General features: G+C 40.0%; 1 protein-coding gene and 1 long non-coding RNA gene across 4 annotated transcripts in view; one reads left to right on the forward strand and one right to left on the reverse strand.

Moving 5' to 3' along the window:
- The window catches only part of LOC141752250 (uncharacterized), a 423,479-nt gene that overhangs the window by 284,779 nt on the left and 111,530 nt on the right, over positions 1-27,170 (reverse strand). The window lies entirely within an intron of this gene.
- The window catches only part of tmem132e (transmembrane protein 132E), a 451,229-nt gene that overhangs the window by 32,723 nt on the left and 391,336 nt on the right, over positions 1-27,170 (forward strand). Inside the window, exons 1-2 of one of the 3 annotated variants that reach the window (XM_074609983.1) lie at positions 10,425-10,790; positions 10,922-11,841. The exons of 1 other annotated variant lie outside the window; for it this stretch is intronic. In XM_074609983.1, coding sequence (XP_074466084.1) covers positions 11,778-11,841 — 64 coding nt within the window. In that variant the 5' untranslated portion in view covers positions 10,425-10,790; positions 10,922-11,777. Of the gene's footprint in view, positions 1-10,424; positions 11,842-27,170 lie in introns of those variants that run through there. One more of the 3 variants, XM_074609982.1, reaches the window with a different exon arrangement.

Here is a 27,170-nt window from a genome sequence, read left to right on the forward strand (position 1 = left end):
GCCGCTCATTACATGCTGAAAGTCCTAGATGACAAAAGACTGGGCCATTATCTGTGTCTAGCACCTCTGGAATAATATGTGCAACAGATATAGATTTTAACCCTTCGAAAGCATGCTTCGTGGATGTGTGAAAGGCTTCTCCTATCTTGAAGTTATGAGCAAATGAATCCACATATGAAGTATTAAATAAACATGTCAGCCCCTTCGCTTGCCACGATCTCAAAGGTCGTAATGACACAAGCAGCTCTGGGGGAGAAACTGCCTGTTTTACACAAATTTCACACTGCGCTACAAGTCCGTCAATTGCCAGCAGTCAATCCTCCAGCAGACTGCACGCTGTGCTCGGGCTTCTACACTTTGAAACACCTGCATATCCTTTGTGTTCAGTCTCCAGCAGTTTGTCTTTTAACTCTCCAGAATTACAAAATCTCCCTCCTTTCATGAGGCCTCCTTCAAAGGAGCCGTGGCGTGGCCGCGGTTCTCAAACTGTGCCGCAGACGGCAGCGTGTGGGTGTGGATGACCAGCGGAAAAATGTGAAGCAGAACTAATGTTGAATTTATCTGTTTCATGTGGGAACAATAAACACAGTGCTTTCACTCACACAAGCAAGGCTGCTGAGATGTAGACGTATAGAAACCTCTCATCACCCCCAAAACAATGTCAAAACTACTTTAGTATTTGAGGAGAAAACTTGATGAATACCAGGAGCAGGAAAGTCACTTTTTAAAAGCTGGATCAACTCATTTTAAAGCAGAAATGGTCTCATACAAATTTAACTAAAGTGTTCCTCAATGCAATAACAAACGTGTTAATACCCCCAACTATAAAACATTTAATAAATGGTTCATAACACACCATACTGTAGTCGTACATGACACTTTTAAGTGTTTATTAATGTACAGTTATATGTCAATATACTTAAACCAAGGAATCTGTCTCTGTCTGTATGTGAGTACGTATGTCCTGACCGTCCATCGGATCACACTTGGCGAGTGTATTGCTGAGGAACCAAGGACGTGCAGTGTTGAATTTGGTGCAATTTGGACACGTAACACGGTCAATATTAAAGCAGCAGTAGGCGAGATTGGAGCGAATATGATTTAAAAAAAGTTATTTTATAAAACGGTCACTAGTATATCCTGAGAGTAGAACATGAGACAGGTAATCTGAAAAAAATCATGTGCGTCGGTGTCCTCCGGTGCTCCTAACGGCATCTGCAGGATTTCACAGACCGGAGGAAAACAACCAATCAGAGCTGATCTGGAGTCTGCCGTCCAGCTGTAGATAGATGGAGTATATACACACAAAATACATATGAATATTGAAAAGAGTGAAGTGTCTAACATTGCCAAATTTATTTTTGTTCACAAGGTAGGCAGCAATTAATAACAGCGTAGGTCAGCAGCAATATACACATACAGTATATACAGTATATATAGATATACACTGGCAGCAACACACAGAGCTTCTCTACTCACTCTCCTCTGTGTTTTTCACTTTCAATGTCTCATTTTGTGAAAAAGAAAGTTGTTAGAATTAGAGAAAAGGTTGTTTTTATATCATTACTAGCTATTCTGCCCCAGGTATAATAGTAATAGTTCATTTCTGATTTTTCTTTTTTTACACAGTTAAATAATAAAATCTGCAGCAGAAGACGAACATCGACCTCATCCGGCGGAAAACCCATTCAAAGACCTGTCTCGCTAGGTTTTCTACTGTTGCCTTTTTTTGAGAACAAAGATTTGAGCTCAACATTAAACATGACATAAATACGAAAGTGGCAAACGGTATCAAAACATGTTGTTTTGAAAATCTGTGCCGTGATGATGGACTGTAGCTACTGATGTTCTCACAGAGTGATTGCACTTTCATCTGACTTGCAAAGTGACTGCAGTTGTTCTTTTTTTCCTGCGATTGTTGAGGCCTCAAGTGATTGCATTTCTCTCATAAACAATGTATATATTTACGTTTCCTTTTAGCTTTGTATTTTTCAAAGAGCATACAGATGGGCAAGTGATGCTATGACAAGAGAAAAACATGTCGAAGTGGGCAAAGTTGAGCCAGAAACTGATGTAAAGCACAAAGGAAACGTGTAGTTCATGTTCTTTATAATAATATCTAAGTAAAGTCACATAGCATTTGGCTAGTTCTGATAGGAAATTCTCTATTCTCTGTTTCTTTTCTGCTTTCAAAGGCAGAAACATGACTGTGGTGTGGCATAAGCTGATTTAGCTGCTCTTGTTTTCATCTTTTGTTCAGTCTCAGACGAGCTTCTCAATAAGTGTGCAACAGGTTTCTATGGGCCATCTCCCTGCTGCTCGTTGCCCATAGGGGACTGAATCTGCTGAAACTTTCGTTTTAGCCCCATACTGATCTCTTCAGGGCTCCAGCTATGCTTTTAATTGTCTGGAAAGATTCCTGCTGTGCACTTACACATGTCTACTCATTCTTCCTCGCCAGTAGGTCTCTCAAGAGGTTAGCGATGTCTGCGAAATATGTAAAGAGGAACCTGCATATATATGAGTCATAGGAGGCAGTTTGCATCCTCAAAAGTGCCTTTAAAAATAATGAAAGGATGTTTTTGACCACTGATAGGCAGGTCCCTGTATACAGTAGTTTGTATCTGGTGTTCTAGCAGCACCAGCCAAAAAAAACACCTTTCATGGTACCAATACAAGGAGCGCTGTGATACACCATGCTGCTTAAAGCAGAGTGAGATTTATTATTAGTTAGTGGTGGTAACGTGACGTAAAAGAGGATAAGGAGACCACAGTTTTTGGCCACTTGGGGGCAGTGCAACAATTCAGAAAAACAACATATTATCACTGTGTTAAATCAATAGTGTTGGCAAGTGGTTGCATGTTTGTGACCACCTGATGACAAACCCACTAGTGAGCTGAATCCATGTTTGACTAGTTAACATGTGCTTCATGTGCCACAGAGCAACTTTCATAGGAATGAACGGGACCCCGCATCCAACGTGGAATCCAGTTCTTGTTATACATAATAATAATAATATATATTGGATTTATATAGCGCTTTATATTAATCTCAAAGACGCTTTAACATAGTCGGGGGGAAAACGGTGTGAGACAGACAGACAGGAGACGAACGACAAAAAGCGACATACACAGGCACAATCACATACATACACATGGACTGATGGGTAGGGGGAAGGAGGGGGCTACGGGTAAGCAGATGAGAAAAGATGTGTTTTGAGGCGGGACTGGAATGTGGTGAGGGAATCGGAGTCTCTGATGAGATTGGGGAGTGAGTTCCAGAGCTTGGGAGCTGCCCTGGAGAATGCTCTGTCCCCAAAGCTGCGGAGTTTGGACGTGGGGGTGGAGAGTAAACCAGCCGAGGTGGATCTGAGGGACCGTTGAGGTTGGTAGGGGGAGAGGAGTTCAGAGAGATAGGGGGGTGCAAGTTGGTGGAGGGCTTTGTAGTTGAGGGTCAGGATTTTGTAGGAGATCCGGTGGGAGACGGGGAGCCAGTGAAGGTCTTTCAGGACTGGGGTGATGTGATGCCATGATTTGGTGTGGGTGAGGAGTCGGGCAGCTGCATTCTGGACCAGTCGTAATTTATTTATGGAGGTGTTGCTGATGCCATAGAGGAGTGAGTTGCAATAGTCAAGGCGGGAGGAGATGAACATCCACTTCTTTCATCAAACCATTGTGCAAAGCGAAGCCTTTATTTTCATTGGAGGATGCAGATGCTGCAAGCAAAAAAGTGGATTGATATTCTTCCATATGTTGTTCTCCAAATGAAAGTAATTTCAACTTTAGCACCTAAATACATGGACACTGTAGCTCACAGTCCTTGTGGGAACTTTGTGCATTTTCATTTTATGGTATGAAATACATGGGAATTTTTTTCAAGATTAAAGTTCCAGAGACCTGGGAAGGTTTGAATGGCAGTAATCTATTTCTCATCCATTTCACACTTAGCAGGCAGAACATGTATTGACAAAACTAAATCACATCATCAGGGAAGCAAAGAAATCCACAAAGAGGAGGAAAAAAAAAACCTGTGGTGCCTGACTCTTTCCTGACATCATGCCTAATGAGAGTCCACACATTGACTATGGCAACTCAGCTCTATTGGAAATTAATAGAACTGGTGACTAGAACATTTTAATTGCTCACAGTGTGGACGTCGGGTCATTGGCTGCACACTGTTGTGTCAGTGTAGTTTAGGTGGATCTCATCAGTCTTAAGAAAGGATGCAGACTGGGATGGTGCTGTTTTCACACATTTCACTCTTCACTCTAAAAGGATAGATGTACCTGAACACTACTTGCATACTAGTAAAGACAGACATAATACATCAAAACGAACACAAGCAGAGCTCTCCTACTGAGAAGTAATAAATTCAGAAAAGTATTTAGTTCTCACATCATTAGGTTTTTGATTATACAGTAAAAGCGTGGTTGCAGGCAATTATGTTGCCGGAGCATCTGCAGCATTTAAAACTGAACACTACTTTTATGTGCCTTAAAGCATGTAGTCATTGCCTAGACTGCACATAAATTAAGTCGTGCGTTTTACCTCCCTGAAACCTCCCCTCAACACATTGCTGCAGACTGACTGCAGTACACAGCCGCAATCAAATGACCAGTGTGGTGGTTTTAGTCGGTGGTGGAACTGAGCCAAATGTGTTTGTCAAGAGTTTGTAATGAGAAACACATTTGTATAAAGTTTTTTGCGTTGTTAAACTTGTTTTCAAATCTTAATAATTTCTCTATAACATTAAATATTCATAACTAAGTCAGCAAAAATCAAAGGGAAAGTTTGGAGGCTGTACTTAGGCACAGCGCCGCTCTGAGCTAAATGTTAATAGAGCGCTGCAGGGATGACGTAGGTCGAGGTGGTCAAGATGGCGATGGCCAAAATGCCGAACTCCAGGCTTCAAAACCGTAGTCCACAAACCAAATGGGTGACGTCACGGTGAGCCACTTCTTATATACAGTCTATGGTGTTGAGATATTTCACAGCATATATGAAAAATAGAAGAAATGTCAGGGGATCATCATCATTATGGTTCATCCTCTGGGCACCATGAGTGTATATACAAACTTTTATGGCAATGCATAATAGTGTATAGTGAGGTCGGTCTTGGTCTCAAGACTCAGACTCACAATGGTCTGGTTTTGGTCATGACTCGGGTTCGTCCTAGTCCTCGGTTTTGAGACCTGACTTGGTCTCAACCCCACAAAGTCTCGGTCTTGATACACTCTTGTCTCGGTCATGACTCGGTCTCGGTTTAGGTGGTCTTGACTGCAACAGTTGTTGAGATATTTCAATATATTACTAAATCCTGATTGGAGCATTGAAATACACGACATCACAGCAAACCAGTGAGAAAAGCACAGATGTTATGAATTATTCTGATGGCTAGTAGTGGGGAAAAAAAGATAATTTTTTTTGTCACGGTATTGCACAACTTATTGACTGGTACAGTTATGGTCCTTGTCAGACAACGTTGCCTCTTGCTTTCTGAGGAATCTCAAGATCAGAGATCTCACTGCATGCTGAGCAAATTACCTCGCATGAATGTACTGCATACTGGTGAGTGACTCACACCATCTTAGCAGCCCATTATCCTCTATATCAGTAAGAGAAAAGAGCACCAGTGACTGGCACGACTCTCCATAAATCCCTTGATTGTCCAGCTACATGTTCATATTGTGGTTTGTGTGTGTGCTTATGTGTATGAGAAAATGTTTTTCAGTAAAATTACAACATCTTAACGAGTATAAAGGAAACCGAGGAGACATTATGTGTCATATGGGAGTGTTGGAACGACACAATATGTACCTGAGCAGTTTTGGGGACAATCTAGGTGTTTTTTATAAAGCATACAACACCATGCTTTTGATATTAGTCCCAAAGAAAAGAAGAAAGAAAGATTTGTGTGTGAAGAGAAACCATTTGTCTGCGAAATTACAATACACACTACAAGAAAAGGTACTAAAAAGAGACGTAATAAGATGTTCAAATCCAAATAAATCTCATCCAAGAAATGGATTCTGGAAGAATAAGATTCAGACAAACTGGGATAAGAACACTTTTGCATGGATACATTTTTATTCAAGATTCAGAACATCAAACAGTTATGTGGTCGACAACAGAAAGACAAAGATGTGTCAAACAGCTGCATAGAAAATGTTGCCAAAATGACAATGCGACAGCTAGCACAGCATCAAACGACAGCCTTCAGTAATACCGAGAAGTACTCAGTAACAAGATGTGATGTTAAACCATTAGGCTGCGTCAAAAGGGACAAAATCTGATGTACCAAATCATTTCTCACATGGAAATGTGGTAGACGCTTGGCAGGAGAATTTGTTAGCACATGAAAATGGATGCATTCAATTTGAGAAGTGACAATGGAAAGGTGTAACAACAGGGGGAGGTTTGATTTAAATGAATAGCCTCCATTGTTTCAGTATAAAATTCCCAGACGAGACACGTCCTAATTTATCACCAGGAGAGACTCTTATGTCTTCCGAGGCACAAGAGTTTGAAGAAATAAGTTCTCCATTTGACAATAAGTCTTTTCCAAATGTCAGAGGATAAAAAGATAAATTACAAAGTCAAATGCATTAAGGAACCATTAACAGTCATGTCAGCGAGGCCCCTCGGCAGCCCGTCTTCTCCCGGCTACTGGCTGCTATACAGTGGGGAACCGCAGTCTGCTCGCTCACCTGGCTGCCTGCTGCTGCGCTGACGCTCAGGTGTTCTAACTGGAAAATTGCAAGTGAACTTGATTTGCATAAGTGGTCCTGATAGATTAGCTGCTAAAGCGGAGAAAGCTGCTTTTGTTGAGTTCTCGGAGCACGATGGGACTGCCTGTTAGTTAGCGTCTTCCTGCAAGAAAAGACAATAAGCTCTGCATCTTGATTGTTAACTAGCCGACCACAAAAAGAAGGTTAAGAGTTATCACGACCAGCTCTTTGTGCCCGACATCAAACAGTCACCTCATCAGAAACATCTCCTAAAGATTTAGTTTTTATTTATAACTTTGAAACATGCCAAATTGAAGTCCCTTTCAGACATGTAGATATACCTTGTTATGTATATGAGTTGTTCTCATGTCCGAACTAGAGTCCAAGTCACTGCATCGTTTTTACGCTGGGCTCCGCAAACTCTCAATGACCCTCACAAACCTCCACAATTAAGTACTGCAGCTTGACGCACGGTGGACCCAGCTCTTGGAATTTGAAATATTGCAGTTCACGACTATGCTGACCTTTATACAGACCTTTTTCACAGCAGACATTTTGACATGACAGCAGGTCCATTATTTTATTCATAATTGTTTTGGTGTTTTATATCATTCTGTAGCTTCCCAGTGGTGTTCCTTATGTAGTCAAATCCAAACATTCACATTATTTCTAAACATTGAGACAGCTAGTGTGAGTGTTCACATTATTCATTACCCTATTGATTAGCTAACTGTGATAACCTACGACGCTGCTTTTTGCTTCGGAAAAGGACCCAGATGGACCTGCCCTTTAATTGGAACAAAGCCACCTTTTAACGGTTTTAATTACAGCTGTGCTTTTCTTGCTCTAAGTAAAAATGTCTGCTGTGAAAAAGATCTAATCCTTGTTGACGCTTGGCTCGTTGGTCCATGGTACCCCTGACACAACGGCGCCCATCTTCTTCCAAACCAATCAGAACATATTCCAACATATTTAAAGAGAGGAGAAGAACGAGGAAGCACATGGAAAACAACACGTGCTGCAAAACGCAGACAGTTTTTTTTCACATCACAGCACCATGCTGACAGCTTTACTAAATCAAACCTGTTACATTTCTGCAACACTTCCAAGTTCAAGTTAAAGGCCACTTCAAAAATATGTAAAAAAAAACCCGAATGAAGTTGCTTATAATAAGTAAAAAAAATCTGCCAATGAAACAAGTGACAATTTCTTGAAATAATATGTAATATTTAGACCTCTATAGATAAAAAGACATCTTGAAATTAGCTTGGAAAACTCATTTGGAGCTATATTTCTCTATAGCTGTGTGTCACAATAAGCCTTTAATGCTCAAAAGTTTTCACCTAACTAGATATTCAAGATGCATTATCTAAAAACAAGTCCCTATATCTCACTGAAATGTTACTTGTTATGCGATTGTGTCTTATATTAACTGTTATTAGATATTTTGACTATATTTAGACAAATACTTGGTAAGATTTAGCATTTTTGAGATTCTCCTCACGTCAGATCAGTCTATAAAAATGATTCTTATAAAGAGAGATTCAACGAATGTGTACAACTGCATTAATAATTCGACAATCACTCACTGACCTATATTTACAATTTTCATTCACGCCAACTGCACAGATGGAAGTCTGACTATACAGAAAAAAGATTAAATTAAACAAGTCCAAACTTGACGTACTGCCACTGTCAGACATTATAAAATAGGGAACACAATTTGCTCTCTGATTAATGATGAACTGCAAAAATACATTTAAAAACCCATCAGTGATGCAGCCTGTGAGACCGCTAACAACTCTTCTTCCTTCATATCATTTTGTTAATGTATGAAAAAAATTAATTATGGAATATTTACACAATGGACACCTTTTACTTAAGCCAGCAGCATTATGTATTCCATGTCTGAAAAGGGCTTTATGGTAGATAATTAACCTATAATAGACCCTTCTGATGGCATAAATCTGACCAATAACATTTATTATTTTAGCTCTTTTCCATTTGGGTGCACCAGTGAGCCACAACACAAGGTAACCTGCACACCTGAGTGGAACACAGCCACAGTGTTAATGCTATAAGTGTCACCTGTGTTTGTCAGGTCAACTGAGAGAAAGCTCTAATGCCTAAAAATAAAAGTCCTGAAGCTGTCACTGAAACACAGACTTATTGGCTCCCAACCAACCCAAAGTGAAGCCATGACTCTGCAAGCTCCTCTCCAGTAGGATATTTTCCTCTCTGATGAGGAAGAGGAGGAGGAGGAGGAGGAGGGTAAAGCCACTGACTCACGTGATGAATTTTTGTCTGTGATGCCCAGTTTGAGTTACATCAAGTTCACATCACCTAATATGGTCAAGACCGGAAGTTAGCTGCATAGCCTTTGAAAATAAAAGCATGCAAACTTTATCATCTAAAAGTAGGAGTGCAATGTAGCCTGTTGCATAAAATATAATTATTTCGTATTATTACAATTATTGCTATAATAGTGGTGATGATGACTGTCATTATTTTACATTATTATTATTGTTATTTTTTAAATTATTTTTATATATTTCTTTTATATATTTTTTCTTTACTTCTTTTTTTTCTCCTCACATAAAAAATATTGCTTTTTGGATTTACATATATATATATATATATATATATATAATTTTTAATTATTTGTATCTACCTACCTACCTACTTACCTATTTAGACTAAAGTAATTCCAGAAGTCTGGAGCAATAAAATGCATGCACAATAATACATTACTTTCAAATAATTTTGTAATAGGTTCAATGAGTGAGTCTTTATAAAAATCAATGCCGTCAGTGATCACATAAATTGAGGATTGTTAGAAATCCATCTTGAAAATAATCTCAGTGTTATTCAATACTATCTAACTTTAGTCTGGTTTTAATATTATCATTGCATTATCTTTTCTTGTAATCCTCTATATGTTAAGATATGTGTTCAGCATTTATGGAAGTCTTTTGTAAACGGCTCTGATTTTGCAACTGAAATACTTTTTTTATTTAAATGTTTTACTTTTTATTTATTGACTCAATTAAGCCATACATGTACTTTGTTCTCCAAGATACAAAATCCTTGCATCATACGATATCAATGAATAAGACAAAAACCATGCCGTAACGTAATCATGTCAATCCAAAACAATATTTTTTATGTGAGGAGAATAAAATAAAAAAATAAAAAAAATAAAAATAATAATAAAAATAATAAAACAGCAATAATAATAATAATAATAATAACAACATAAACATATTTATACTAGCACGTTAGTCTCCAAAATACAAAATCAATGCATCATACAATATCACTGAATAAGACAAAGAACATGCTGTAACATGATAATCATAATTATGTAAATGCAAAAAGCTATATTTTTATGTGAGGAGAATAATAATAATAAAAAAAGATAAAAAAGAAAAGAAGAAAAAATGGCAAAATAATAATAATGGTAATAATAATTATAATTACAATAATTATAATAATTATAATTAATTATTATAATATTATAATAATTATTGCATTATAGCCATAATGGTATTAATAAGAAATTATACTATTTTATGCAATAGGCTACACATTAGGCTACTCAAAATAAAGACAAATGTATACAAGCTGCGGATGTATTTTACTTTGAAACATACGACCGGATATGGGCTGTTACATTGTAGCGACTTTACCGAGCTCGAGCTCCTCTTCTGTACATTTTGAGGTGAACACGTTGAGTTTGTATCGGAGTTAAAAAGCGGACCAGAGACAGGCAGAGAGACACAGAGACACACAGAGAGACAGCGTCTGAATGAGGAGCTGCGTGACAGACTGACAGACAGACAGGTGCTGCACAAAGCGGATAACTAACTGGGATTAAAAACCACCAAAACACCGGAGAGTTCGTCCTACTTGGCGGTGTTTCGGACTCGGTAACCGGCACCGACGATGCTCCTCTTCTCCGGCTGCAGCCTCCTGGCTCATTAAAACAGCACAAAGTGAAGAGGAACAAGAAAAGTAGCTGCTGGATCATCTGGTGCGTCTCTCTGATGATGCTCTGCTGCGGTAGGTGAACTCCCGGGAAAACCTTTTTATTATAGGACAAGCTGCTTTTTATTTGGGTTGCTGTTTGTCGCAGCTAACCAGGACCTTTCTGGCTTGTTTTAATGGTGAAAATCCACCGTTTTCCTCCTCAGAATGTCTTCTTCATCTTCTTCTTTTTGGATTTTAAATGAAACTGGAGAAGTCAGTGAGAGCTGAACCTTTCTCCTCTCCATCACGGTTTCCACCAATTACGCAAGGAATTTAATGCATGAATTCTTTCTTTTTCAAAGGTCTTTTTTATTATTAATTGTCAATAATCAATAGAACAGTCACTATACAAGGAAACTACACATCAATCAATCATAACCTGACGGCAACATACACACAGCTGGCCACAAAAGGACCTGACTGATCCTCAATCATGGAGACATAAAATTCAAATTGTAGAGAAAAACAAGACAAATAAGTCATGAAGTAATAATAAAAAGAAGAGAAGAGAAAAATTTCAATTTTTTTTTTTAATATATATATATAAATAATAAGAATACATGAATTCTTAACTGGAGAAACCACACAGACATTTCTCTTTTTTCTCCTCTGCTTGTTATCTACACTAGAATAACCCTTCTTTTTTTTTTGGCACGCACGATTCAGCTTATCCAGAGCTCATCTGATGTGCATTGATTTATGATTTTTGGGGACATTTATTGTGCACAAGGACTTGGATTCTCTCATCTCTTTTCCTCCACCCAGTTGTGCCATTTGGAGCAGGATAACTTTTATTCTCCCATGTGGGAATAAACCACTGGACTGTAGCTGGACACATCATATCTTTCTGAAGACGCTCAGATCCAGATCTTTTGCGCATCATCCAAGTTAAGACCCATCAGGAAGAAGAGCAGCATCGTGTGGAGGCGAACACCTGCAGATCGGTTTATTTATCCACCATCGACTGCTACTGCTACTGGGACAACTGGGATTTAACATCCTCCTGCTGGGATTTCTACCATGTCAGGTGTCCGGGACTGCAGATGGGCTCTCCTCCTCATCTGTGTGGTGGTGCTTTCCTCTGGTGAGTGATTCCTCCTCCTCCTCCTCCTCCAGTTGGCTTTCAGGATCATAATTGTGTTGCATAGCAAAGTGATGGTGCCAAATTTCTGCAGCTGCAGAGGTAGCTGCTGTTCTGATTGGTCATTTTGGGTAGATGGACACACACTCACTCACACACACACGCACACACGTACACACACACACACACACGTCTCAGATAAAAGTGCATGCAAGCCCCTGCAGGAATGTTGTGGTACTTTTTGGTGTGTTTTTTTCCCCCCTGTAAGGTTACTGTAAATTCAGTGTTGACAGTTGCAGGTACATTATAATTACTGTTGCAGATATAAATACCACATAGTACCATCAGGTGACCACAATTATAGTGTTGGGCGACATGGCCAAAATCTTCTCCCCCGTTTTAGGTAATTTCAAAACAGTCTCATGGCAATAGTCATGAAATTTGATCTATTTGATTCGTGTACATAGACACGAATTTCCCTTTTTTTCCGTGACGCTTTCAACAACGTATTTTTCTTGTTTTCCTACGAAAACGACTCGGTTAGGTTTAGGAATAGATCGTCTTGGTTAGGTTTAGGCAACAAAACTACTTAGTTAGGTTTAGGAATAGATTGACTTGGTTAGGCTTTGGCAACAAAACTACTTAGTTAAGTTTAGGAATAGATCGACTTGGTTAGGTTTAGGCAACAAAACTATTTGGTTAGGTTTAGGCACCAAAACTACTTGGTTAAGTTTAGGAAAAGATTGATTTGGTTAGGTTTAGGCAACAAAACTACTTGGTTAGGTTTAGGCACCAAAACTACTTAGTTAAGTTTAGGAAAAGATCGATTTGGTTAGGTTTAGGCAACAAAACTACTTGGTTAGGTTTAGGCACCAAAACTACTTGGTTAAGTTTAGGAAAATATCGATTTGGTTAGGTTTAGGCAACAAAACTACTTGGTTAGGTTTAGGCACCAAAACTACTTGGTTAAGTTTAGGAAAAGATCGATTTGGTTAGGTTTAGGCAACAAAACTACTTGGTTAGGTTTAGGCACCAAAACTACTTAGTTAAGTTTAGGAAAAGATCGATTTGGTTAGGTTTAGGCAACAAAACTACTTGGTTAAGTTTAGGAAAAGATCGATTTGGTTAGGTTTAGGCAACAAAACTACTTGGTTAGGTTTAGGCACCAAAACTACTTGGTTAAGTTTAGGAAAAGATCGATTTGGTTAGGTTTAGGCAACAAAACTACTTGGTTAAAGTAATTAACAAAACAGTTTTAAATGAAATTATAGAAAAATAAATAAATATATAAAGGCCAAGCCTATATCGCAACAGAAACAATATAGAAAAATATATGACAACATTTTATATCGTTTTGATGATATATATATATATATATATATATATATATATATATATATATATATAGAGAGACAAACACCACTGGCACTAAAGAAGTTAAAATATTCTATTATATTTATACTTTTTTTTAACACACCATTGCACAAACTCAGGAGGTTGCCTAGATGATGTCATTTCACTGGAATCAATTTATTTTTTAAATGTATTAACTTTACCCTTATTGACGTTTCTTATAAGTCAAATTATTAAGTAAGACGCTCTGATCAGATCCTCTTTATTGTCCCCTCTGTAGCGTAAGAAGTTGGACATTTTTTGGGGATTCTGGCTCCTTCCGATTGGAATAAGTTACCTTTTTAAAGTAGGGCTGCAACTCATTATTTTCATTATCGATTAATCTTTTGATGCGTGAACACAGACACTGAATCCATATTTTGCAATCCGGATTTAATTAAAATGAGACAGTGCAGACTAAAACCAACTACTAATTGTAAGCATCAAAATGCTCAAATTATCTACATAACGGCACCTTTTGCATTATTGATCGTACTTTGTACAGAGGGCAAAAATACCATACAAATATGATGATTATCGTACATCTGGCAACGCTGAACGGAGGTTTCATTGAGTTACATTATGATGCATTCAGGCTCTATTCAGTATGTGTAAATGACTTGGGCAAAGGTAAATCGTAGGGCTGCAACTAATGGTTATTTTCATTGTTGATTAATCTGTTGATTATTTTCTTGATTAATCAATTAGTTCTTCAGTCTAGAAAATGTCAGAAGCCCAAGATGACGTCTTCAAATGTCTTGTTTTGTCCACAACTCAAAGATATTCAGTTTACTGTCATAGAGGAGGAAAGAAACTAGGAAATCAGAGAATTCTTTTCTTAAAAAATGACTCAAACCAATTAATTGATATGGAAATAGCTGGCGATTAATGTAATAGTTCACAACTTATCGATTAATCCTTGCAGCTCTGCTTTAAATATCTGTTCTCTGTCATCATTTTGCTTATTTAAAAAATGTATTCTCATCTTAAAACTGTAACGCCGTCACTGCTCCTCTGTATTTACAGATTGTTCATTTGATTGTGTCTATTGAGGTTGTGCTCTTTTCTATTTTTTTTCATTATATAAAATGCACAAAATATGTGTATTTTGCAGGGATAGATGAGATCTAAGCTGAAACACTCGTAGTAGTACATCCCGTTACAGACCCACACATTACACACTGTCTACCACCTCCTTTTGATTTCCTCTTCCTGTGTGTGTAAAGTCGTCTCGTTGGACGTGGGAGGACTCTTATATAGCCTGTCCTACATAGACTGACGTTTGCACAGCAAAGTGTACAAAATCCAAACATCCCAAAGATGATTTCCTGACATGCCCCAGTGATCTAGTTGAACTCCACAACACTAATCCTCCTTTAATATCAAACTCCTTTTTATTGATGCAGCGGCAGCGAGCCGAGTATGACATTGCAAGAGACTTTAGTAGGAATCCAGCTCCTAAGTAAGCTGCACTGTGGCAGTTCCTCCATATTCTCTGCATAACCATCCTTTCAGGCATTTTTTCTCGCAACATATCCCCTCTCCTACTCATTTTCACTACCTCAATTTCATTACCACACAAAAGAAACGCCTACGTGTGCACTAAAGAATGTACTCTCCTTGATGGCTTCACCAAGGCTGCGTAGCAAAGTGTGCTGCATTCCTCTGCCTACACAAATCCCGCTTACGCCCCGTGGTCAGCGTTGCTTAGCGCAGGGATGCTCACCTTCCTGGACAATGGAGGCGCTGCTGTCAAAAGCAATTGCGGTAACAGATTTGGCGCATGGCCGACTTGCCTCCGAGGACGGTTTCAGAGGATCTTGGCCCGAGAGACCTCGAGTCCCACGCACACACACACACACACACACACACACACACAGACACCACAGTTTAAAGCACTCTCGCCTTGTCACACTCGTATGCTAAGTAAACAAGCTGTAAGAATACCTCCAGAGAAATGCAGTAGACTTCCTGGATGAACAGCTAAAAAGCAGACAAATCCCCAGGTGTGAAAAAGCAATATCATGGACTTTAAGACTGCTCAGGGGAAAGCACTGTACTGTAATGAATCTATTATTCTTCATTCTTCTCACCTCTAATGTATATCTTCATACGCATCGGCCCCACGTTGTGAACAAGCTAACGATTCAGTTTTCTGCACGGTTGATTTAAATAAGAGCCTCACGCTGAGGGGGGGGATTTGTTATCAAGATGCCATTGGGATCGGTCACTCTCCATATAAGCGAAGGCAGAGAGGGCTTTACAGCGGCTACCTGAGCCTCATTGATGCCTAAAGGGAAATCTTTCCTCCACCATTCTCCTCCACGTGGAGGTCAGAAGTCAGGTGCAGAGCAGCATTCCTGCAGCTGATAGGGATTAAGGTTTTCGCTCAAGGACACTTCAGATAGGCACGTTTGCTGATAAGAGTGTCTGACGAAGTCTTCTGGTCGTTCGTTGTGCTGCGATATGTCCTTGTTTTCTGTCAGTTAAACAAATAAGACATCAGAATTGAGGTGTAACGGTGTTGCCTATTGTTTGAAATTCTTTGTTATTGTCATCAGCACTACTGCCAGAGTGTGGTTTTGTATAGCAGAACAATACTTTATTTGATATATTTTTGTAGAAAACCATTTTTTTCATTTAACGAAAGAAGCCAAACTTGTAAAATGTTAATTTGTTTAGTCGATTCGTCATTTTTTTTATGCTTTTTTTTTGTGCTGAATGATTTATTTCTGAGAAAGTTATGAGCACCTCTTTGATAAACACAAGATTTAGGCTGCATTCACACGAGATCTGGCAATTCGCTGCAGGGTTGTGCGGCAGTCTGGTGAATATTTTCTGGTTTCTTTACTCCTCTATGACAGTAAAACTGAATATCTTTGAGTTGGGGACAAAACAAGACATTTGAGGACGTCGTCTTGGGCTTTGGGAAACACCGATCGGCATTTTTTCACCATTTTACAAACCAAACAACTAATCGATTAATCAAGAAAATAATCGACAGATTAAATAATCGTTGCTTGCAGCCCTACTCCACTCATAACTTTGGGTTTCTCAATGAATCCTTTGGTCTATAAAACATCAGAAAACCATCATACTTTCCTAGAGCACGAGATGTTGTAATGTCTTGTTTTGTCTGAACGACCAAAGAGTCCAAAAACCTAAATACAGTTTATATTTACTAGAATGTAAGCTGACTGAAAATGCAGGATATTCTCACATTTAAGAAGCTCGAAAAATGACTTAAACAATCTAAAAGCCTTAATGGAAAACGGAGCAGAGGCAGTATTTCACACCGTCATATTTAATAGGCAATTATGTGCTTTATAAATTGATCATGAGACCTTGGTGGTTTACCACCTCGGCTAAATAATTTCCTGGGGGGGTAAAGCTTGGAGCTGACATGTTGAAAGCATATATAACCTGCATAAATGGCTTGAATAGATTATGACTAACAGTGTTACATGGATCTAGGTGTGTCAAATGCAGTGATTGAGCACCAGTGATTGCTGGGAGCCGCGTCTGTTTGCACTCAGCTGTGTAACGCGGCCCGTGGAGCGGTGTTTGCCCAGTCATGGTTTGCATTTTGGCAGCCTTCCCAGCACCAGCCTCTATCTCTGAGAGGAGACACTGGACGGAGAGAGCAGACAAAGCAGCAGTGTGACACACCACCTCTCATGTTCTGGCCTAATTGATTTACATGATGTGGTGAAACGAAGCCCTTTGCTGCGTCGCTGCGTTTGAAGAGGTTTCCATCCATTTGTACGGAAAACACCGCCTGCCTGTCCGTATGCATCGACACCTCGTGAATGCAAATGCTGCCATTTAGCTGTTGGGTGATGTCAGGATGTCGCATTGTTGCCGCACCTGCCACTTTCGTTTGTATCCATGAAGCATATGGTTTTTATCATATTTATCTAGCGGCTCTCAGTCGATGCTTTTGCTTTTGCCGTCGGCCTCAGGAAATGGAAAACCTGTTGGCAGCGTGGCACCCTTTTGCAATGTTTTCTAATTTTCAGTGACAGATGGGCTCAAGGCTAAAACCAATCTGTGCTCTCTGAACAGCAGGGCAACCGCCTACTGGAAACAATAAGAAAAAGAAGCTGTTACTGGAAAGACGGGCCCTTGTTTCACTCACGGCCTTGTTCTCTATTTACACTCACAGATCTTCCAGGTGGGACTGTCAATCTGTTTTAATTGATTTTTCTCTATGTAATTGTTGGAAAAGGCCAAAGCTGGATTTTTTTTTCTGTTAATTTCAGTCTTTGAAATCTCTTTGAAGCCTGGCTATGCTTGAATCCCTTGGATGCTCAGAGCTGTAATTTTGCTCTTGCGTGCCCGTTGTGGAGTGAATTCTAAGGACGTTGTCCTTCATCGGCGCTGAAAGGAACCTTTTGTGAAGCGCTGGTTCCCTCAGATGTAGCGTGATGTGCGGGACCTCTACCGAGGAGCTTCAGGGCTTGTTGGTAGCTCTTGCTGAAAGGAGTTGTTCACAATGCATTACCCCTTTTCTCTGCGAGACCTTAATATCAGAATCTGGAAATATTTGAATCATGAAAGCGTGCGTGTTTTGTGCCAGAGGTGAATGCGTCGATAAAAATGTATTTACCACGTTGAATATACCCCTTTTTTTGTTTTCAATCTACTGAAAAGCCCAATCTGTTAATAGAGAAGATTAAGCACAGTAAATAAAACATGCATTAGAGGTCGTTGGCTTCATGGATCGGCTTGAATCCTGAGCGGCAGACGACTGTTTACCATTTATTTCACTCCGTCTGTGAAGATAAAAAAACCTTCCCCGACTTATTCAAGGCTCCGAGCAGCACTCCTCCAAAACACTTGATCTAGGATTGTTAAGCTGTGTGTATGTCAGACAACTCTTTTAGGCAGGCGTTGGTTATATTTAAACAGCTTCTGAATACATACATGCAGCCCATCTGCTTGTGTGATCTTTTGCTCTTCACTCTGTGCTTCTCTGGATATTATAGAAAGTAGTCTGTCTGGATATAGTCCACCACCTGCTTGCTTGGTGTGCCGTTTTTGAAGTGCGATGGTGTTGTACACAATAATTTGACTTTGTGTGCTAACTATTTATGTGAAGTTGGCAGGTGATCACTGTGACAATTTATGATGCACGTACAGAAGGGCGGAAACGATTCCTCGAGTAACTCCATAACTAAAAATGATCGATGCAAAGTCTTTGCAATCCTGCTTGGCTAAATAACGGCGCTAACGTTAAGGGAAGTTACATTATGCTGTGTTCAGTTAGTGTTTAATAGGGCTGGGACGATACACCTATCTCCTGATTCAATACTATCACCATACTTGGTTGGTGATTCAATATGTATTGCGATTCAATATTGCGATTTATTGCAATTTTTGAACCATGAGAAAAAGCTGAATCATACTCTTCTAGGGACTTTTACTTTGGAAAATATCTAAATTAATATAATAAAAATGTTTGATATTCAGCATCTATGTAGCCAGCAACTCAAAAATCAAAGAATTAGGACATTTCCCTCACAAATTAGTAGTATTTTCTGCTTTCTCGTTGCGGCCAGCTACGGTTTGTTTTGGTTGACGGATACGGAACGGATATGACGTCACGTTACTCAGACTACAACAATAAAAAAAGTGACTTCATTATACCTGCGTATAGACTCAGATGAAGCCAATATATCGATTCTGGCATTAAAAAAAATTATTTCAAAGTCGGAAAAAGAAAATTTGCGATACATAGGTGAATTTGTTTTCCCACCCCTAGTGTTTAATGACCTTCCGTCTCGTCACTGTCTCGTCGTTGGTCGTTGACGAACACATTTCGTCACAGTTTTTGTTAATTGTATTAACACTGGCTGGATGTACCCTGATCTTTAACGGACATATGTGAGAGTGGTATGAATCTTCTCATCAAACTCTCTGCCAGAAAGCAAATATACTTCCCAAGATGTCAAACTATTCCTTTAAAGAACAGAAGGGAATCCTACAACAAGTTTTCACATTCAGTGTTTGATGGGTTAAATCATCCGTTTACATCAGTATCTGCTCAGCTAGGAGTTAAAAGTTGCAGTACTCCTTTAAAAGCATAAGACAAAGGGTTTGAATATCCAGTAAGTGACCACCTCCCAGCACAGGGAAGGTGGCACAGCTTTATTAGAGCCGCTATCACTTCTTCTGTGAGGTTAAACAATCCTCGCTGCAAAGCCCCGAGCACTTTGTACAACAGGGAAGGTCTCGCCCCCTCCCCCTCGAGGACATGTGTCATCTACCATACGTGGGCAAAATGTCACACACATCTCCTCTGTTCAAATTTGTATTCCTCTTAGAGGAATTAAAGGGGGCCACCTTCAGTGTAACCTTTTCTTCATTCAGAAATCTCATTCTCTTTCTGTGCGTCGGGGGGAGACAACTTATTAAGAGAGAGATATATTGCCATGTTCATGAAAAGACCGCCAGAATGAGAGTAAAAAGGGATTATACCCTTGTAACGCCACAGAGAGAAAGGCAGTGTGCCACAGTGGGTGCCATCACATCTCCGTGATAAAACCTGATAAAGCCCGACTGACGACGGAGCTAACATCCTTCCCAGGAGGTGTCCGAGAATTCCTCTTGAGCAATGACAAGATATATTATTGTGCATCTCAATCCATTTTGCAAGCGTTTTTTTTTCCTACAAATGTGCAAATGTTGAATCTAGCTGGTAAAATGTTCCCAAGTCTGACTCACAACACCACAGGCAGTGGAGGAAGCTATTTCAAATCAAAGGCCCTGTGTGCGAGGTGCTGTGCATGACAGCTGATTTCATACCAAACACATGTGATCGCTTAATGCAGACGACAGATTGGTTCCCCGCTGAGCGTAGGCAAAGGACTTCATAGATTTGGAGGAGCGCTGGAAGACGTCCATGCAATCACCAAACGGGCTTGTATCCTCTTCTCTAGGACACTGACGTCTTTGCTGTTATGAACATATTCTGTGTAGACGTCATGGGTTCATTTCTCTGAAATCATCAAGATATTTCAAGAAAATATAATCCCCATAAATGAAGTGATGATGTTTGAAAGTTTGGAAACTTGGGAATTATAAACTTATAAAACAAAAAGTAACTTCAATACCCTTAATATCTGTATCTACATATCTAGCATATGTTAGGGTTGCAGCTATCGATTCATTTAGTAATCGAGTATTCTGCAGATTATTTCATCAAGTAATCAAGTAACCAGGTAAAATATGTAAAATATACTCTTACTTTATTAGTGGTTGATTTATAAAGCAACTGGGGCTGTCGATCAATTAAAATATTGAATCGCACATTACACTTTTTATCTGTTCAAAATGTACCTTAAAGGGAGATTTGTCAAGTATTCAATGCTCTTATCAACATGGGAGTGGGAAAATATGCAGCTTTTCATAAATGTGTGTATATATTTATTATTGGAAATCAATTACCAACACAAAACAATGACAGATATTGTCCAGAAACCCTCACAGGTACTGCATTTAGCATAAAACAATATGCTCAAATCATAACATGGCAAACTGCAGCCCAACAGGCAACAACAGCTGTCAGTGTGTCAGTGTGCTGACTTGACTATGACTTGCCCCAAACTGCATGTGATTATCATAAAGTGGGCATGTCTGTAAAGGGGAGACTCGTGGGTAGGTAGGTTTTTTAGTTTCATATGATACCAGTATCTTCACTCTAGCTTTAAAACTGAGCCCGCTACAACCTAAAAACAGCAAGCGTTATTATCATGTTAACTTTGACAGCCAGACGAAGCAACGGTTCAATATTTTGTCATTTCTCAAATGTGTTTATGAGACGGTTTGATTCTTCTGCGTTGAACAGTTGATGTGATCACTGTAGCTTATCCAATAACAATATGTGTTTATTCTTACATAGGATGAATTTAACTCTGTGGTTTACAATACAGAATGCATGGATACAATCATGTGGCCTTCAGAATGAGTGTATCTGTCAGAATCAATGTGTTGGTCGATCTAGTAAGGACAACTAAACTAAACTAGGAGGCTAAATATGAAAAAGCATTCTTTAATAGCATTAGACATGAGATAATAATCTACGAGTCAGACTATAAAAGCTTGAGAAGTTGTTGTGTCTCCTGCTCTGCATATCAGCAGTCTTTCCCGGTGGACTGTTAGCCTCCATATGAAGGATTTATCTGCGATCAGCGCCGTGGAAACTAAAGAAATACAAGCAGACTTTTAGCTCCCAGCATATCTTTGCAGTATCTCCTCTCCTCCCCACGCTGATTTCCTGGTGCTACAAATCTGCTCAAGGACTCCGACATGCATGCTCCGGTCTGGCGAGCGTCTCCAGCTTCCTCCTCGACAATTGGCCGACACTTAAATCTTTCTCGGCACAATATTGTTTTCAGCTGTGGGATTGCTTTTTTTTTTTTCCTGCTGCAGTTCACCGAGTCTGGCTCGGGCTCCCGAAGTTCACGACTGGTTCTCATTGTCAGCATGTGGGAGTGTATTTGAACAAGCTGCGTGTTCCTGTAAATTAGTGCCAGGCGCTGTTTGGCTTTCGACAGTCATTTCTGCGGAGGTAGTTGGTGACATTTCTTAATGCCGATCATGTCATGTAAGATTATCTCTAAATACGAGCTGAAGACGGGGAGAAAAGCTGCCCTCTAGTCTGGTAGTGGTAGTTACAAGTCGGACATGTGGCTCCAGTATCTCCCACTTTAGAACCACAGGTTGTAGAAGTGTCAACACAGTCTGCAAACACTGCAATGAATCCACTCACTGTTTGGATAAAAGTAAATATTTGCTCTATTGCATTTTTAGCTTAAGATTTATACTAAAAATAAGTTTGAATGTGGACATTCCAACTTTTCTTTTGTAGAGTCTGTTCACAGGTCGTATGGGCTACTATGAAAACAAAGTTGTATAAAGCCTTTTGTGGCTCCAGGATGACGGGATCTGATAAATTGCCTCAAGTCGTTTGGGGTTTGAAGACTATTAAATGAAGGCTAGGACACGGTCTTTGACCCCAGCAGCAGACGGCGCTAGAAATAAAGGGATGGTGTTCGCTCAGGTTGCTCTTTGGGTTCGCTCGGCGTGACAGAACTTTTTGGGTACGCTCGAATGCACGGCGCTGATATTCAATAGAACGTTTTCAAATGGAAAACATTTGTTAGTTTTATTAGATATCTTTTCAATATTTGCAGAATTGTAATTCTCACCCATAAAGTCTGACTAGAGGTGTTCATCTTCACTGACCTCATGATTCGATTCGTTTACGATTCACCGGTCAATGATTCATCTCGATGTGTCGCGTCTTCAATTTTACACGACTACTTTTTCATCAATTAATATAATCAGTCAGACAAATCTGAACTCCATTTATATTTAGAAAGTGCTTCAAAAATCAGACTACAAAAGTCTAAAATTAAAAAAAGCTGCATCTTTTCATTATCAGTATCTGTGTGACCCTCCTCAGTACATAATCATTACAAAAACAAAACATAAATCCTCCTGCAGTGCATTACAAGTGTGCTGTCATCTACAAAAATACGTTTTTCACAGGGCACTTCCTGAATGCCTATATCATATTACACTGCATGAACGTTAGTTACTTTTCCTTACTCATATCTCTTCCACTCTTACTTGGTTCAACATTAAAGATCAGAGGAGAGAGAAAGAGGAGAGAAACTATCATGACAGTAAATGACTGCAAAACACAGTAAAGACACACTGAGCTGAAATGACACCAAACTCCCGATTATGTTCGGTCACTGCAGCGATGCAGGATCGTTCATGCTTGCATCGCGATGCATCTTCAGAATCGAGAAATTTCCACTCTACTATTGTCATCCTCCCTGCTGACGCCTCAGTGAAACAAATCAATCATCGCCGTGCTCTACTGTATACTCGTGCACCAGATTCTGCCGCGCATATGTTGTACCCCAATGATATGACGCGATATGGCGCTTTGACATTTCCTCTTTTTAGCATCCTTGGTTGGGGCAAGTTTGAAAATGTGTTATTAAGTGGTTGTAAACTTTTGGTTTGGGACTGTTAGTTGGACAAAACAAGACATTTTTTGACATCCCTTTAGGTAATTATGATGATATGATTTTGTAGACCAAGCGATGAGATGATTTATCCAATAATTGGCAGATTAATTGATAATAACAGTAATAGCTGCAGCACGTTCATAGTAATTGTGTCAACTGGACACAATGTGGATCATGATACTGTGTAACTCTACTGGTTTCTGTTACCTATTCCGTCCAAGTCCTATTAAAAGAGGCAGAGCAAGTAATAAATTAAAATTGACGTTTCTATAGTGACTTGTGATGAATGCGTGTACCTGTAAAACCTGCCTCAGGATGTTAGATGTAGCTGTCAGCTCCTTTTGTTAATCCCCTGAACATTACAGGATGTCGGCGTTTCCCTGTCTTCTCCGTCTGAGTGACAGGTTTCCCACTTTGTGCAGAGCGGTTTGTTTGTGTGCGGAGAGCGCTCCGGCTTTTTGAAGTCGATGTAAATAAACATTGCAGTTTAGTCCGTAGCCTGGCCGTGATTTCTGATTGCGCTGGAGCGCTGCCATTCCTGAAAGCTTCAAGTGTTTCGCCTTGGGTTACACAATCTGCTTTACTACGCTCACAGAACCGTTTACTTAATACAACAATTCTCATTTAAAGCGGGTATTTGATTAAACTCTGCTTCTTTATTCATCAGAAATTGTAATTATTAGTACAGATAGAATTTCTAAGGTTTCTTTTTTTTATGGATTGTTGGAATTTCTCTAATTTGTGACTCTGAATGGAGCATTGTGGTGTTCTTAGAGAAATGTCAATGGCTGCAAAAGTTGTGATTAAGATTAAAAGAAATGCGTTGAATTGTTAGGAATGTGTCCTTGGCGTGTGTGTGCAGCGTCGCCACATGAGAAACAAAAACTAAACGAACCACCCAGTTTGTGAACAGAGCACACGCCTTTATTTATCGTGCTGTGTTTGTCTCCCAAATAACCCCCGAAATCAATCAATAATGTTGTCTAGGACTTGTCGAGGGTAGAGTGTGCATATCTGCTGAACATACAGTTTGAATCTTAGTCATATTGATTTTAACGCAGCAAAACAAATGCTTTACAAATTAGGCCACCGTAACATTGACTGCACTGGATCCGCCTGCCTTCAGCGATCATGTTGTGTAGAAAACCTCCGACAAAAACGGGCCTCTGTTGTTTTGTCATGTTTAATTCAAACACACTTATTGTTGGTGACAATGGGGAGCTCACTAAGCATTCAAATCCAGAAAGAAAACAGCACTGAAAGAGTGGCAAACATGAGTCACAATTTGATGGAAAACAAAATATAGAAATGCATTCTGGGCTTTAGTGGTTGATTCGTTTTTCTATTTCCACCTCCCGCCAGCAAGCCATTGATTTAGGATATAATCCAAACTGTGCCAAACGGAACTTCATCTTTGACCCGTGAAATCATTACTAATTAAATTTCGATTTAAATGCTGGAACATTAACCCATTTTTTAAGAAAATGCTACATCATGCACATCAGCAGACTTTAAGTTGGATTAATTCTTTAAATTTATTTTCTCTCCTGTTTAGAAATGAGATGTCTTTTTTTTTTGGCAGAACACATGGAGAAGGAACAGAACAAGTCACAGCGTCGACGGAAAACTGCACTCCGTCAGTCAGTGTTGATATTTTTTGGGAACAATACTGATATAGAACAAAAAGACTCCCACACAAACAAAACTACTTAGTTAAGTTCACGGAAGAACATCATGTTTTGGCTTGAAATAACTACGTTTGAAAAGTGAAAGTGAAGCGTAACGCTTGCGAACACAGAGACAACTACATGTTGTTGATATCACACGGAATGCGGACTCTGGGTGAAAACCATCTGCTTTAATGTTTTATGCTGTCTGTACCAGTGGTTTTCAAAGTGGGGTCCAGGGACCCTCAAAGGGGTCCTTGTGGAGGTTCCAGGGGGTCCCCAGCAAAAAGGGGAATCATTTATTTTCACTTTAATTCCATCCATAACAAAGACAATGACAGAATGCATGACTGTTTTGGTCATGGGTTTCATAGACTTTCTGTAATAAAACATCTAAAATCAAAAATCTATCATGTGAATCAATGATAACACCTACTAGTGGGTGTAGTAGGCCGCTAGTGATCCACATCTATAGTGCTTATAATGACTGATAATCCTTATTTAATGGCCTGACAATAGTGATGCACCGATGCCACTTTTTTTTCGGACCGAGTACAAGTACTTACATTTGGGTACTCGCCGATACGAGTACCGATACGAGTACTTCTCTGTGCCAAAAGACCCTCGTTAACAGCCAGCTGGAGGGTGTGAGCGACACACGGAAGGCTGGGGAGTCCCGCATACGAGGCGGTGCGCCGTGACCGGCTTTAGGTCGGCTTGGAAAGGCTCTGGGCGAAGGTGCCTCCCGGGGCCGTGGCCAAAGTGCTCGTTGCGCCCTCTCTCCCTGCCGGGGGAGGGGTGGGGCCCCCTGCTCCCGGTGCAACTGTCGACCAGGGATGACTGTCCTCCAACTGCGTTGTGCCGCCAGGGCGGGGCTCGACCCAGACCAAGGAGTCTAAAGCACGTGCAAGTCAGAGGGTGCAAGCAAAACCCTGTGGCACAATGAAAGTGTGGGCCAGCGCGAGGTGGGATCCCAGCCCTGCGGGGTTGGCCGCACCACCGGCCCATCTCGCCTGCACCGTCTGGGAGGTGGAGCGTGAGCGCGTGCAATAGGACCCGAAAGATGGTGACGAGAGGTTAACGTCATGCTGCCGTAAAGTGGTATCAGTGCCGTTGTATTGGAGCCGTTTTGCGAGTACGAGTACATGAGTATGTTAAATATAACTCTAAATGCATGTAGTCATAATAAAGAATAGCTGACAGCAGCTCCTGTGGACATACAGGTGTGCAAGAGTTCTGCTGTTTAATGGGAACTATACTGATGAAAGCAGACTCAGACCCGTCTGTGCTTTTACGGATCAAGCTGAAATAAGGTCTGAACTGTAACAGAGAAATTTCCGTTTGAACCAGCTCAGACTGCCTTTGGGTCGCTTGCCAAAATATTATTGGTTCACTTATTTTGCTGCAATTGAATTAAAGGTTCTGCCCTGACTTCCCTTCTATATCTATATTTTATTTTACTGTGTGCTCTGTGGTCTATGACTCTTTTCCCTACCCTGGAGCATACTGCCACATTGAGCAATGCCCAGCGTGATCAATTCTTTTATTAGGTTACATAGGCTTTGAGAGAAAAGGAATCCCCGGCTGTTATAATAGCCTCTGCTATGCTATATTAGGTTCAAAAGACATTATAATAATTCTACCATAAGCCTATGAAACAGGATTTAACCCACACAAAAGCAAAAGAAAGCTGCGAGCTCCCTCCACGTTTGGGCCGGGCTACTATTAGGCTAACGTAGACTAGACTTTTAATCATACATCTCAGTAAACACATCTCACTCGCTGTCGCTGATGAATAAAAAATAACTTGTAGCACCTGTCCTTAAGCAGTTATGTTAAATTAGTGATATCCCTTTTCCCTCTGCATCTAATTTTTTTTTTACATCTGCCATGCTTACAAATTCTGCTTGAGGAATCACTATGTTGGATTTAAATATTATACGTCCACTCAGCTCTTAACCTGACATCCAAGTAGTTGACGCCGGCCATGCAAAATAGATGCTGCACCTCCCTGATGGGAGTAACGTGAAACGGGAGCACTTTCCTCATAGCGTTTCATCCTCGGTCTCCTCATGACGCATAGATGTGCATGAAGAACCTGTTCAATTAGCACTAGTTTAATCTTTTGACTCTCAAAGCGGAGTGTTAGGGAGGTCTCATGGGGGCCCCAAGCAAAAAAAGGAGAAATTGATTAATTTCGCTGTCATTTAATTCACAAGAAAAGATA

Source organism: Sebastes fasciatus, chromosome 16, assembly GCF_043250625.1.
Source record: "Sebastes fasciatus isolate fSebFas1 chromosome 16, fSebFas1.pri, whole genome shotgun sequence".
NCBI classification, from domain to species: domain Eukaryota; kingdom Metazoa; phylum Chordata; class Actinopteri; order Perciformes; family Sebastidae; genus Sebastes; species Sebastes fasciatus.